At 37.7% G+C, this 15,472-nt stretch overlaps 2 protein-coding genes and 1 long non-coding RNA gene across 10 annotated transcripts in view; 1 reads left to right on the top strand and 2 right to left on the bottom strand.

The window, feature by feature from the left end:
• The first annotated feature begins 277 nt into the window (after positions 1-277).
• On the top strand, positions 278-7,288 carry LOC144429723 (protein unc-93 homolog A-like). 2 transcript variants are annotated; one of them, XM_078117907.1, is made up of 8 exons: positions 278-824; positions 2,268-2,417; positions 2,732-2,922; positions 3,102-3,596; positions 3,975-4,148; positions 4,897-5,131; positions 5,950-6,117; positions 6,773-7,288. In XM_078117907.1, exons 1-8 carry the CDS (start codon positions 800-802, stop codon positions 6,823-6,825), a joined length of 1,491 nt encoding a protein of 496 aa, XP_077974033.1. In that variant the 5' UTR covers positions 278-799; the 3' UTR covers positions 6,826-7,288. The 2 variants fall into 2 exon arrangements, with proteins under 2 accessions (XP_077974033.1, XP_077974032.1); XM_078117906.1 differs by lacking the exon at positions 278-824 and adding an exon at positions 1,556-1,785.
• Positions 7,289-7,680: 392 nt separating this feature from the next.
• Positions 7,681-11,715, bottom strand: LOC144429724 (uncharacterized). 4 transcript variants are annotated; one of them, XR_013479041.1, is made up of 5 exons: positions 10,837-11,412; positions 10,615-10,728; positions 9,717-9,919; positions 8,792-8,947; positions 7,681-7,759 (listed from the first exon to the last, which is right to left on the bottom strand). It is a non-coding gene; the product is annotated as an uncharacterized LOC144429724 (long non-coding RNA). The 4 variants fall into 4 exon arrangements; XR_013479039.1 differs by having other exon boundaries at positions 9,717-10,728; positions 10,837-11,715; XR_013479038.1 differs by having other exon boundaries at positions 9,717-10,728; positions 10,855-11,714.
• A 1,716-nt stretch (positions 11,716-13,431) lies between these two features.
• LOC120347006 (Golgi-specific brefeldin A-resistance guanine nucleotide exchange factor 1-like) overlaps positions 13,432-15,472 on the bottom strand; it is a 39,939-nt gene continuing 37,898 nt past the window's right edge. For all 4 annotated transcript variants that reach the window (XM_078117604.1, XM_078117605.1, XM_078117603.1 and 1 more), the window contains one exon: positions 13,432-15,067. In XM_078117604.1, the coding sequence (XP_077973730.1) occupies positions 14,654-15,067 (414 nt within the window). In that variant the 3' untranslated portion in view covers positions 13,432-14,653. The remainder of the gene's footprint in view (positions 15,068-15,472) is intronic.

Genomic DNA, 15,472 nt, shown 5'->3' on the forward strand with positions numbered 1-15,472 from the left:
TTAATTGCTCGTGTATTTGCCAATGATATTTATGCAGAAATGAGAAATTTAGTCGTGAGAGATCGTCGTCAACATTTTAATTAGTAGGTTTATTAAACGTGGACGCGTAATCTTTTCTTTAAACTAACCTACACAACCAAGGTATATCATTTCAGTATCAGGAGTTGTGAATGATTTAAAGTCTGAGTAGAACAAAAACAAAGGAGCCATGCGTCTTCAATAACTAAAGAGTCATTTTTAGGCCGGTCGTATTTGATAAACTCTTATGAAATTGGTCAAGGAGGATTAGACGCAGAAGCAAAAGCCCTGGATACACCAGAGATTCTTCATCAAAAACATATATTTACAGGCGGGGCATGCAGTCAGAGAAAAAGTATCAATTGGGGCAAAATGAGTGGATAGCCGTGCAGAAAATGCTTACATATTTACCTTATTTTAGGTTTTGAATATTTTCCCCATACCTATCTGTCCACGTATCTCTGATAAACGGCTTTTGCTGTTTTGTGAATCAAAATAAATTATGTCAGCGCATTCACAGGAATACCATCACCTATTGCAGTAAAATTTTAAACTTTTATTAGGACGGGGTTTTGATCCCATAGAAGAGGAAAGTCGACGAGATGGCTTAATCTTAATGGCACCATCTGGTTACCAATTCATGTCGGTTTGAGAATAGTTGACCAGGTATTTATTTCACATACAAGGACTTGATGGTGTAGGGAGCCGTACAACGTGAACTAACCTTTAACGACGAGGAAATCCTCTTGCATATATCTATTCCCCCATCTGACTCGAACCTATGAACCCGACTAGGGTAGTTAGAGGTAAGATGGGAAGTGTTTCTCAACGCTTAACACGATGCGCCGAGCCACCCTATTGGACAAGTGCATCCGAGAACACTCCTTCCTATAGTATGTGTACCAGGTTAGGGTTAGGCCAAAATTTTATACCAATTTTATTTATTTTAGTTCTATTACGAGTTCGGAGACTGTCTGTGTTTGCCAAGTGAATATACCCCCTGCCCATAGGTTTCAGTCACTTTACACAACTTGATATAAAATAGGCGAACAAAATTACATACCTCAATATTGGTACACATACTTCTTGAGCGCCCATCCGAGCACCTTATTATTGGAGGACACGGAAGTAGGGGAGGGTTGACGGTAGGAATCCAACCCCTGTTTTGAATTGTAAAAAAAAACATTCTTCTGTATCATACATAGCAATTTTTCGTAGCTTGAAACTTTTTTCAAATTCTCAAGATTCTTGAAAACACATGTTTTCCACTAGTTGTTACGATATACGGTCAGTTAATGGCAATTAGAAATTTCAGACCCCCCCCCCCCCTTTGCAAACTCCTGGCTACGCCCCTGGTGTCCTAAACCTGCATACCTACTTCATACTTGGAGCTCCCGAAGTATGTGCACCAAGATGGCGCACAACCTGAACCCTAACCGGGTACACATATTATGCTCAGGTTGTGCGCCATCTTGGTGCACATACTTCGGGAGCACCTCATGCTTACTCGCCGTTAAATACCACCGAATCTATAGCTCGCTTTATTGTATTGATAGTTTCTTAGCATCTATTTAGGTATATAGGATAGCATATGTAATATGTCCCCAAGTGGAGAGATATCGATGGAAGTCGCTCGAAATAGGGACAAAGAATTTGCCAAATTTCGACGTGACTTCTGCTGCTATGGTTTGGGGGTATTTCTCATCTTTTCGTCCTTTGGCATATTGATCACTTTGCAGTCTAGTGTTAATATTGAAGCTGGGTTGGGTAAGTGTCAAAAAAGATGTTTTCTTGAGAGGATTTATGTTTATATATTTGCACGAGATTAAGCGACTTACCCGATATTGCTGGGGTGCACTTATAAATATGGTCCTAATATGATTTGTTAGTAAGAGTTGATATCCTTTTCGTATACGTCTTATCGTGGACGTATGTTGTAAATAAAAGCAATAAGACACTTTTGCGTCGTACTCAAGCATGATCCATGCCTATCCGGATGTTCGTAATCACGTAAAGCGCGACATTTTTATAGTCGTCTCTAACAGTCCAACATATCTGCCATTGAGTAGAAAATTAGATTATCTATGCTGAACATTGCTGCTTCCAAATGTATGACGGATTATTGTGAAGTAGCTCTAAACACCCGGTGAAAACAAGACTTCACCAATTAACTGCAATTCTTGGCCATTCTTTTTAGTTTTTAATAACATTCACGTTTCGCGTCGCAATAACTTGCTTCATTTTTTCAGGGGTGACCAGTATCGCCTGTACGTACGTATCTGCAGTTGTATCCGGATTTTCATTGACTCCTATGTTAATCGGAAGATTCGGAGCGAAAAAGTGTATCTTAATGGGCACTATGTTCCACATAACATATGATCTTGCCAACTTTTATCCAAGTAAGTCTACTTTCAATTCAACTGTGCTGACCGACGAAAGTTGGTTTATAGTGAAACAAATTTTGAGCGCGAGGTTATCAACACTCTGTTCGTTCCACGTTGTTGTTCACTTTGGGCGCTTTGACCCCTTTCGCTTCAAAGATGGGTGCTATAAGACATGTTGTGATGTCCGCATTTTAATGTTTTGTTTGATGATTTTTTCGGTTATCGAAGTCTTATTGTCAAATCTCTCTGCAACTTGGTAAAAAAGCGAAAACACATTATAGCACACACGAACACACGAAAGCAATAACACATAATTTTCCAATGAACAGGATACTATACTCTGATACCTACTGCCTTATTGATTGGAATAGCAGAGTCGAATATTTGGACTTGCATAAGCATCTTCAACGCACACTTTGGTGCTGAGTATCACAGAATAAAGAATCACCCTACAAAAACAGTGGAATTTTTCGTTAGTAGACTATCCGGATACTACTTCGCTATCCATCATTTTCATCATGTAAGTATCCCCAGTAATTTATAAGAACCCTAGTGAAAAAAGGTTTGCCATTGGAATGTATATTTCGTACTGGTACATTTCGATTTCCACTAGAAAGGCCTATTCATATTATTAACAAGCAACAAATAATGGTAAGCCTAGATTAGTTTAGTAAATCAAATATCTTATTTTTATCCTAGATCTTCGGCGGTGTCATCACCTATCTGATTTTGAATGTTTTCAATGAACAACATCCACCTTCTGTCATGAGTAACGTATCGATGACAGGCAACTCTACTATTTTTCCTTTGTATTATGACATCACTTTATCATTTTGTGGCGCAAACGACTGCCAAAAAAAGACTGCCATTGATGAAAGCATTGAGAACTATTCGCCCAATAGTAGAATCAATTTTATGATTTTACTGTCATGTTTTACTACAATGTGCATATCATCTCTAATTATCCACGCATGTACGCTTCCTAATGTCAAAGTTCATCATCATCAAGAAAGCGATGAGAATGAAAATACAATTGAGCTGAAAAAGTCTGACATCAATGATTCGAAAGCAGACATCTTGATCGCGACTGTGGGGTGTCGCGATCGCGAAAACTCGCAAACAGTCTTATTGGAAAATGAAGATGATTTGGGTCTTCACAAGTCTCTGCAAGTTGAACTACCTGGCCGGGGAAAGGTAAATTATCTTTGAGCATCGCGAAGTAAACGCCGTAACTGCTTAAATAACGCCAAACAAATAAAATTGTCACCTACGCATTATTGTATATAGAATTTAAAATAGGAGTTCCAACTTGTTGAAATTGAATTCTAAATTATTATTATTTTAACAAGAGCTAACCCATTTATTCGGATTCGAAGTTATTTCTAAATGAACTCTCGTAAAAACAATTCAATTCAGAATATTCGAAGTGAAATATTGTGACAGTGAGTGTTCCCCCCGACCATCGACTTCCTTGTTTATTTCCGTAACAATTGCGAATCAGAAATAATTCAACAGGACGTAACAATTGAAATTTGTGAATCCGCTCAGACAGATATTTGACATATTTAACAGGATGGTGTATGCAACGGGATAGTTGCCAACACGTTGAAGCAAGTTGGTCGCCAGCTACTTATACCGAAACAGCTTCTCATTATTCCTATTACTCTGTATACCGGAATACTGGTTGGATATATTTTCTCAGACCTGCCAAGATCATTCGTTTCTTGTGTGAGCGGTTTTTCAAAGGTGAGATAACAATCTTGCAAATGTGTGTTTTGTATCTTAAGTCATTCGAAACTAGCACACTAACACAAATATATTTGTTGGGCAGTTTGATAAATGTTTGTCTGGGAAAGTCTGACTTTGCTAAAGAAATATGTTTCCATTAGTGTGCGCGACTCTTGAATCACTTAGGATAGTTATCTCGGCGCTCCCGAAGTATGTGCACCAAGATGACGCAAAACCTGAACCCTAACCTGGTACATCTTCATGCGAATACTTCAGGAGGTCCCTTTCGTGTGTATGTAAAATATATTATGGTGCCATAAATGAACTTTTATATTGCACACAACACGAAATTTAAGTTACAGAAAAAATACGACAACTTTCGGCAAATTCTTTCGAAAATACGTTCGATTGTATAACCTTTTAAAAGGTGAATACCTGAGATTTATTTCCAGGATTTAAAATTAAAATAACAATTTCATGAAATTTTAAACCGCTTTTATTTTAAAACAAACCGTTGCAACTTGAAAACAACTTTAAATGATTAATAGTTCTCAAATTTCCCCCTAAAGGAATGAGGTCCCTATTCTTCAGCCTACTTTTGCCTAATGGAAATTTCGTCCCTGATCATGGGGTTTGTCGGAAGTACTTTAATATAGGACGAAGGCACTGTTTTGAAATGTCGTCCGACGTACTAAAGCACTTCAGTGTTAGAGTATTTTATCCATTATTTCATGTATGGGCGTATCTAAATTTATATTTCTTGCAGATTGGAATATACGCTTGCCTTTATGGAGTCGGTCACGTTATATCACCAGCCATACTCGGAAAGCGAGGAAAACATCTAGGAAGAATAGTTATATTTTCAACGTCAACGGTCCTAGATATTTGTAACTTCTTATTTTGTTTGCTGTGGACTCCGAATCACGACACAGCTTGGATTGTTTATATTTCTTATGTGGCTTTTGGATTATCTGACGGAATATGGCAGTCGACGCTAATGGGTAAGTGTTTTATTTATGTATTAATGAAACACGAAGGAGCAGAGGGCTAGCCGGGAAATTTCCAAAAGAGAGAGGGGAGGGGGGGATTTTTAATTGCCAAGCAACAGCAAGCGGGTCAGATCGGAGGCCGGAAAACGCATACCCTTGACACGAACTTCTCCAAAAAAATGTTACTTTGGGATATGAGGACCAGAGTCGTAGCCAGAATTTTTCAAAGTGGGGGGGGGGGGGGGGGGGGGGTTCTAAAATTTCCATTTGCCAAGATAGATCGAAACAGCTAGCGGGTTCGCCGAACGCCGGAAAACGTGTGTTTTAATGAGTCTTGAAAGTCTTAAAAGCGTTTCAAGCTACGGAAAATTGCCATGTATTATATATACAGAAAGATCATCATGGAATCTCCAATTCCTCCTACTTTTTTTCTGAACAATTCTTCCCTTGGCCTAATTTTATTCTCTTTATTCCTTCCTCCCACGCGCTAAACTCTATTTGCATTTGTAATTCAATCTCCAATAAAACATTCGTTTGCGATAAGTGCAAGTTAAACTCTGTTTTTTGTGCATTTGAACAGTTTATTATTATTTATGGGATGCGCTCACCACCGCACCTCCGACCATTGATCCCAAAACAAGAAACTGTGTAACTAATCCCATACCCGACATGGACCGGTAACCGAACGAGAGGCATGGTTCGCCATATGATTGAGCCGTTTCATAAACTTTCCTCTTCCTCGGGATAAATGTAAATCCTATCCTTTACCAAATGCTTTCAAATTCCTCTCCGGTGAACGTTGCCATAACCGATTATTAAATCATTTTCAGTCATGTACACGGAGTACTTTCCCGGCAGACAAAACGTTGTCGGTGCAACATACATCAGTATTGTCTGCCTTGGGATTGCGATTAATTGTGCCTGGAACACAACATTGTGCGTGTATATGAAGATTTACGTTTTGCTAGGCTTACTGGCTGTCGGTTTCACCTTATTTTGTGAGTACGCTACAAGTTATTTAATTACTGTATTTATGAATTATTTTGCTATTAGACATGTTTCTCTACCGGTCCTATCAATGATTTCCCCACATTCCTCCTAAAGGGGGTGACCTACCCCCCCCCCCCCCCCTCCCTAAAATTTCAAACACACACCCCTCTCCTAATTTTGAGGTATGTCACACTTTCAATGCCCAACTTTGATGCAACTGTATTTGAATATCCAGAAAGTCGCGCATATATATCGGTACATATGGTCCGTCAAGTATACATACCACATTTTTATGAGTTACGTATGGTTTTACATTGCTAATAGCAAAATATTTAACAGCCCCCTAAATTTGAAAACACCCCCTTAATTGAAAATCTGTGGACCATACTGGACCATATGCACCCGAGTGAAGGGCATTTGAATCTCGGACTTTTGCAGATTTCTTTATCCTTGAAAAGCGTCTTTTTAATATAAGCACTACCCGTCCGGGAAATGAGATTTTTTCGATAGCAAAACAAGTAAGGACTTTTGAAGACAATCTCTAAAACGAGCACTTATTGTAACTCTATGCACTACAAAAATGATATGCTTTTCTTTACAAATTATAAAGTGTTCGTATTTAGAGCTTTGATCAGTGAAAGCTTTTAATTTTTTCATTTTCAGGTATCGCAGAACGTCTTCACAGACGAGAACTTGAAAATGAGCAAAAGCGATGACGAAAAACTTGATTTTGTTTTGTTTAAATTAGATCCCGATTACAAATTATGTGCTTCCTAACATCAAGAAAAGAAGTACCTCTGTGCGATATATCTTTGCGCGAGCAACTGTTTTGAAGCAAAGTGTTCGCGGCTAAATTCATGTACTGGCCTATGATAGTTAGGAAGTGTTTTGGGAAGTTGTCAGTAACGGATAGTAAGGGGAAAGATTGTTTTATCTAAAAAAATAAACGTTGAAAATACGTGGATGGAACGTAAATATTGAAGGAAAATTTTAAAAACAACCAAAATTTGCTGTTATTTTTATTAGCGCAGTTGTTTTTAGCTGACTGAATAAAAAATGTAAATAACTAAAGTAAGGCGGGCACGAGCAAATCTAACAAATATTTTTATTTTTAAAAGGCTTCATACCCTCTCAAAAAATTGTTTACGCCTTACTCGTGGCGCGCCCACCGTTTGGGAACCACTGCCCAGATAGCACAACTACGTCGGAACAACCATGGCCGAACGTTGTTCGAACCACCGGCCCAATAATGGCGAACAACCATGTTCCAGCGAAGATTTGGCCGCTGGGCCAACGTCGGTCCTTTCGCTGTAATGCAACCGTGGCAAATGGTCGGGCCAACGTGGGCGATACGTTGTAACACAATCGTGAAATATGGCCGGTCCAACGTTGGCGATACGTTGTAACACAATCGTGACATATGGACGGGCCTACGTAGGTGACACGTTGTAATACAATCGTGGCACATGGTCGGGCCAAGTTAGGCGATGTGTTGTACAGACAGGGTATGGATCTATACTACATAGAAATTTCCCACTAATCTAACATTATTTATATAATAAAAAACAAAAGATAACAAAATGTCTTTATTTTACAAATATGTATACATGTAATAAAATTAATCGGAGTTCGTTGCCAGATCATCCAGAGCTGAAAAATATTAAAATTCTGTGTTAAATTGCAGTATTAGCAAATTACAGCACCAGAGTTCAAAGCCTAGTCTGAATGACTGCATCCCAACAAATTTTCAGAGTAGGAATCTTAAGCCAAGTTTCTGCAGTCGCAAATGTGTGAGTGAAGCTTACATTGACAAGACAATAATAATTGAGAAATACAGAAATTCTTGATTCCGCAAGGGGGGCGTAGACAATGTTTTGAGGGGAATATTTGTTGGAGGGAATAATGATGATTTGAGATTTTATCTGACTAAAATGTCTTCAAATATTCCTTGTTGAAATTCATCTATATTATTAGAAACATCATGCACCATGATTAGTCTATTTGTTTAATTGATTTAAAATAAATTAATTTGTAACTTCATAATTTGCTGTTGTGCTAGGGGGGGATGATAATGTAAAAAGTACTGTACGGGAGCGATGATACAAATAAGTTCGAAAACCACTGTTCGCCATTATGCACCAAACTCTGGCAACATTGGATTGGCAATTTGGCACTTGACTCTAACCATAATCAGCTTGGCGATATCTCCTTAATAAATATTTTTCTATACTGTTCACTTTTGTATACAAAATCTACATTCAATTTCTTTACTGTTCACAGTTGTTTACAAAATCATTATTCAATTTGACAATCATAATGATAAAAAATGAATGGTGTGGCAACTGGCAAGTACATTTTGTTTACTACCAAACTTATCTAAATTTTCTCGCCTGTTTTTATTTTATTATATCTCTGTTGTTGTTGTGTGTGAGTAACTTAATTTAATTCATGAACACGATAGGCATCTTTTTGGCAAAACCTTATATTCTTTACGCTTCAATCTTAATTAAGGTTTTGTTTTCACTCCAGATTGTCAGATTCTATTTAATCAATTTTTGTTCATTTCCCTTATGAATTATCTTAAGCTGATTTGGAGTCAAAATAATCTTATACTTATAAAATAGAAGAGGGTAGAGCAGAGAAAGATGGTGGTACAATATGATAAACATATTACATACGTACCTTTAATAGCAGAAACTAAGGGCGTCCCACTCACTCCTTATCCACCGCGTCCTGCACAGTTGAAAGAGCGGGAGAGTAAATTTGTTATAACTGAGCTCATGATTCTCCAATCCAGTCTTTCTCGGAGCAACCTCCAAGACTTGACAAATATCTTATCTGGAATGAGTAAATAAGCACAATTATAAGAATACATCTAATGAAAAGGTTTTCATCCGTTGCAAAAGCTCTATGTTAAATTATCGCGAGTATCTACTCTAAAATATACACATATGTGTTTTGTCCACATCCCATTCTTATAAAAGTGAACAATTTTAATATTGCAATCAGATCGTATTTAGACATTTAAATAATCTTCCTTGAACACGAAGCGAAAATATTGGGCATATTGTATTTCATACACAAATTCGAAGCGCTTCATGCAGTCAAAAACAAAACGACAAAAAATAAAAGGCACTCAATAAGATGAGACCCAGCAAGGGTATTTTCACCTATTTTACTTTCATGTTCTGTTTGGCTTTCCAATTAATTATGGAGTAATCTGCAATATTTTAACATTGTACTAAAACTAAACAAATATTCTGAATCTCAGAGATTTATACATCGTGGTCTTCATACGATGGCATGTGTTACCGGTCAGCGAACTCTTAAATTAATTTTGCTTGCCCGCTGGCCGCTGGGGTAAAAAGGTTGGGAACCACTGAACTTAAGTACAAGTACAACCACGTTGCACTAATGCCCCGCAAACTTACAGTTGATTTTCATCAGAATGATTGAATAGAATAAATTGATTTTTAATGTTTTCTCGTTGTGGGGTCACAAGTATCTGTAGTCTGTGATTTTACAAAAATTGGGGTCGCGGAAAAAAAAGTTTGGGTACCACTGCCGTAAAGTGTATGTAATCAGCCTATAAAAGTATTCAACTTACGAGCGATTTTTTCATCCTTGAATGTTTTCTGGATCAAAATGTAATCAGACAATGAATTGACAATGAATTTCATCAATTCCTTTATGTCCGAGTCCACACTATAATCAGTGGAAAGTTGCAGATGCCGTAGCTTGTAGCATAAGAGTTTCTACCGCCTGTCCCAACAATTTTTCCATGGACTGGATTGGAGCATGGCTTGATCTCTGAAAATCAAGTTAGTGTTACACAATATATAGTACATGATTGTCTTTCAGATGATAAACGTGAACGAATGGCCTATACTAATTACCAGAATATAAATTTTTCATTAATATTAGTTACCGTATTTTCCGGTGAATAAGACGAGGCCTGTTTTTAAGCCTGAAAAAATGGGTTTTTGCATATAACCGGCCGATGAGTCGGGGTAGTAAAATCGCATCAACGTCGGGAATCTCAAATTACCATGCAATGCCTTTCGAGCGGTCGCCGCGTTTGCGCATTGGTTAAAATAGCCTATGACTTTTTTTTGTAGCGTAATATTCAGTCCATATATGATAATGCAAATATGATAATCACAGCATTGAAATTTCAGATTCACAGCACGAGAATGTCGATTTCATTAAACTAAACTGATGAGGACGTGGGGGATGCTATCGCCGAAGGTATTTTATTGTCCGGGTTCAATAATAGGGCAACAAAAAAATGAAAATGATCATACTCGCCTAATAAGACGACCCCCCCCCCCCCAAAATCAGGCTAAAAATTTGGGTCTAGAAAAGCGACTTATTCGCCGGAAAATACGGTATTAACCACATGATGTTGTACTAGGTAATTATTCAACCGATATATCTAGCTATTGTGCAATATTTTATGGCACAGATATGCAAGGAGCTACTATCAAACTATAAAACAAAAACACCTGTTTTGGGCATTGTACGCATTGAAACATTGAGATGCTTGAAATGACACAGTGTATGATTGCGTGAAAGAGGGAATTGAAGCAGGTGAATTTTCCAGTCCATTGTCATAGGGCCTATTATAAAAATGGTATATATCATTAAACTTACAATGGTAATATTGACACTTGACAGAATATCTAATCGGTAATAATTATTTAGAACCGGAAAAAAATGGATATTACACAAAGGATGTGTCGTACAATACTTCATGCTTTTAGAGTCGCTGGGCATTGCACAGTTGCATGCACATTTGGCAGTCATTGTACAGAGATAGGCTTCATCCCAATCGCCCGAATCTTTTTTGCTAGCGGTCTACTTTCCAATTCACTTTAAAATATAATAACACTTAATTAAGGTTGGTTGGGTAAGATTACATAGCATACATACTGAAAATAAATCATATTAATATATATGATTACCCAATATAATTCTATTGAATTTTAAAACAAAATAGATATTATTCAAAAATCAGTAATTTATTTCCCAACAAAGCTGAAAATATGAAATAGAGCAGGGTTGGACAAAGTTCTCGGACCTCGGACAAAAATTTAAAAAAAAATTTAAAGTGTTACAAAAACAAAAAGGGAAAACAATAATCCTTGAGCTATTTTTTACCCAAAAACATCAAATTTTGGTTTCAGTTTGATTGTGGCAATTGTTAAAACATATTTTAGATTTCAGCCAATTGAGATCTGTATTTAGATTTGTTGAAATTCATCAGACAGAAGGTTCACAAATGTACAACTATTCAGATCACTGGATTAAGTCGTTCAACGGGTTGGATTTGGGCTGCGGAAATGTTTGCACTTATACAAATAAAGTAAATATAAAAAATCATATCCAGGGATGAAGGCCCAATACCGGTATCGGTACTCGATTACGAATACTGGTAAATAAGAGATGGCAACCTCAGAAAGTTTAACAAAAAAATGTGCCAAAAGACCAAGTACGGTAATGTACTGTACGGTACCTCATCTCGTTCTGTCGTTACCGGTACCTCCGGTGTCCAGGATAAATATGTAACTTTTACCGGTATCTACCATACTGCCATAGGTACCGGTACGGTACTCGATAACGAATACTGGTAAATGAGAGATGGCAACCTAAAAAAGTTTAACAAAAAAATGCCAAAAGACCAAGCACGGTACCGTACCTCATCTCGTTGTGCCGTTACCGGTACCTACGGTATCCAGGGATAAATATGTAACTTTTACCGGTATGGTACCGTACACTATCACCCTTATGAACCGTGACCTGACAACGCACTTAGGGTACCGGTACCATGAGATTAACTTAAACGGTTACAACTAGGCTATCTCTACTTTGAACTACTACTACTATGAAAGCATTAAAAGTTCAATGTCACTGTCCCATCCACGGCAAAAACCTCGTAACAGGCTATCGATTACGAGTACCGCCAAAATGAATGGCGACCTCATGTGCTATATTCGAATCGCGCGCGCATTTCTTCGCATAATGGAGTGTTTCGTTGAAGGCCAATCATGGCCTTACCATGGTAAATGGTTGTAAAACCGCGTACAACGGTTGCCGGCGGATTATAACGTTGGCCCAACGTAGTTGTGCTATCTGGGTGGGTTAGAGTAAGCCAATGTGGTTCATAATATATTAGTTGGATCGATCAAATATTTTTTTGCGGAATCCTCCAACTCTCGAGATCAGTTTACACGCTCTGGCGATTTATATCACGTGACTAGTGACTACTCATAAATTTGCTTATTTTCATAATGCATATCATAGGTATTGCGTTTGCAATATTTTTGAACATGAAATAGTACTTTTCAGTTTGTATTTTTGGTGTGTATAGAAAAACAGGATCATTTCTTTCAGTATAAGGCAGAATGATAGGACATCGCTATTAAATTGTGAGTGTTGTTGGATATTGCTGATATAAAACTTCGCGTAAACATTCACATACATGACAGTTAGAAAGAGTAGCTATGGATATATGTGCCTAAACGTATTATATAATTTTGGTCGATTACTTTACATCCATATAAACCTTAAATGGAGGCGAGTTACAGGGAGTGAAATGACCGATATGATTCGATCGGATGGATTCGAGTTTATTGAGATAAGAAATGGAAAGATTGCAGTCTTAAAATTATTATCTCCTTACATAGAACTGGCAGAAGGATCGACATGTCATATCCTACATAAAAACGCCGGCGCTCCTGAAGTGTGTGTACCAATATGGAGGGTAACTAATTTTGTTTGTCTATTTGCATAAAGGGACTGAAACCTTTATGTAGGGCGTACATTCATTTGGTTAACACAGACAGTCCCCGAACTCGTTATTAGAACTAAAATAAGGAAAATCAGAATAAAATTATGGCCCAACCATTAACCTGGCACACGTACTACGGGAGTACACACCTACCAATTAGCGATTGCCATAGCCCTTCGGATTGCCCAAAAGTGACATAAGAAGTGCTAGCAATACAAGCGGTGTCGTGATTCGAGTTCACAGCAGACAAGGATTAAAAGTACTAGAAACCACTAACGGACTGTCGTAGCAAGGAATGACCACCGCATTAAACCAGTGTTCAACAACTTTTTACTTTGACATGCAGCATATTCAGAGTTCTTTTAACATTTACCTAATTGATTTTAAATATATCATAAAATAACGTTAATCGGACAAGTTAATTACGGATCCATTTTTTCCAAATGAATCCAAAAAAATAAATTACACATTTTCCCCCACTATTAACTCACCAAGCCATTCCATCTGCAAGGCACCTATAGAAACACACCCGTTCGACTCCCACAATATATTTATCGACAATTAAATATTAAGGACATTGACACATTTAGACATATATATTACGCATCATCAAGTAATCAATCGCGATTTAACGACACAAACACACGCTGAAGCGATTTATTCTACAACATTAGATTGCCCAACAATATAAATAGACATTAAATTGCACTATAATCATATCTACTCGCATAGGCATATTACATGTTGCATTATATATCCACCACCATCTACGCTTTCCTGTACTCCAAATCCAACGCGCGAATAATTATCTACATCTCATAATAGCCTTGTATTTGCTATGCTATAAGGCAGGGGTGGCCAACCTGCTTTCGGCCGCGATCGACTAAAATATCTCGCGAGCGACTGTGTGCACAAGTGCATACAAAAATTCCGCCGCTGCCAATTGGGCAATATGTGCCTGTGGGCACATTCTTAAAAAAAATCGCCACAAAAATATGATTTTTTTTATGTCAAGCTCGCTCAGACTCAAATATGTATGTGTATGACGTACTGTATTCTTCCTGTGTTTAAAACACACAATATGCACTGCATAAACTGGTTCAAGGTAATTTTTTGGGGTACGTTATTAAATTTAATCAACATCAGACGCGATCGACGTGTTGGCCACCCCTGTATAAGGCGTTACACTTTCTCTCCGAGCAACGCTCTTCTGATACGTTAAAAGATACTATTTGTGAATCAAATGCGAAATTTTTGAAATAGTACAGACCTCGGAATGGTATATTTTATGTGCAATAATGCATTTCCTAAATCAATTCAGCTATTTGAAGAAGCATTCCAGGAATGGTTCGTTTGTGGGTAATTTGACGAGCAATTGATCAAGACATCTTGCCGTTTAGAGTAACTAGGTAATAGGTTTAAATGGTGAAAATATGACACCAATCCATTTCGGTGGTAATAAAAATAAATAAGACCGCACAAATTCAAATCAAACAGTGATTTTATACGACCTACAATAGAGGCCGTGAAGCAGAAGGTACTCAAGAGTAATTTAAAAATTCGATTTTGCGAAGCTTGCCAAAAAATTTTAATGCAAATATATTTCAAATTTCAACTCCGGAAAGTCTAAAAACATGACTCCAGTTACAACATCATTAAAAATGCGAAACTGCTACTTCACAGCTCTATATATATTATTAATTTAATTTGCTACTATGATAATCACCATAAATATATACAACATCATCTCTTTATTAATAAGTTTCAGGATTTTTCAGAACTTTAGATTTATCCATAGTGGGCAGCGTAACTGGAATTGAAGTTACTGGAAGCTGACCCAGAGGTGACGCCGGAATGTGGGGGTTCATGGGTGTTTGGTGGGGTAAAGGACGAGTTGGGTCAATCACTTTTCGCGGTACATTATATCCCCCATACCCTTGGGTACTATCATCCCCTTGGGGGGCTATTATAGGTATATTAGGGGTTATACCTGATGCTAATAATAACGGTGGAGACGCCTGTGTGGGGTACTGTAATGTAGCTCCTTGGGGTTGGGGGATAGGGTGGGGTAATGTGGGGTTAATCACTCCTAATTCTTGGTTCTGTAGAGACAATGTTGAACTGGGTGCTGGAGGATGCAGAATAAAGTTCTGGGTCGGACTCATCAGCTGTAAAAATGAAGATTTGATTGGTTTGAGTAGCAACATGTGAAATACTTTGGCTAGTTCATGGAAAATCAAGTTTTCTAACAAAGTAGGCCACATGCAGTGGCACGTCTAGAAGGAGGGGGGCAGGGGGGAGCTTGTTGCTTAGTTTGTGATGGATTTTAAATATTACCAATACAAACATTTTACTCTCTCTTGTATAATAACATCCATAATTTGTTTATCCCCTAAATTATTTTTGAAGTTAGGTATAAGGGGCAGCATTATCAGAAACTCGTCTTAGGAAGGCAGAAAAGTTTTACACGACAGTGGTCACATGCTCACACAATTTTGAAACCCATAAGCGGAAATTATAAGTTGAGATGAATTTTCTAAGTAAAATTCACACAAATACTACATTCCCTGCAA

This window comes from Styela clava, chromosome 11 (genome assembly GCF_964204865.1).
Source record: "Styela clava chromosome 11, kaStyClav1.hap1.2, whole genome shotgun sequence".
Lineage (NCBI taxonomy): Eukaryota > Metazoa > Chordata > Ascidiacea > Stolidobranchia > Styelidae > Styela > Styela clava.

Coding starts and splice junctions, on each gene's coding strand:
- LOC144429723 (XM_078117906.1), top strand. CDS start 1,617: ATGTCCCCAAGTGGAGAGATATCGATGGAAGTCGCTCGAAATAGGGAC. Junction 2,418..2,731: donor TCTTGCCAACTTTTATCCAA/GTAAGTCTACTT, acceptor TCCAATGAACAG/GATACTATACTCTGATACCT. Junction 3,597..3,974: donor AACTACCTGGCCGGGGAAAG/GTAAATTATCTT, acceptor CATATTTAACAG/GATGGTGTATGCAACGGGAT.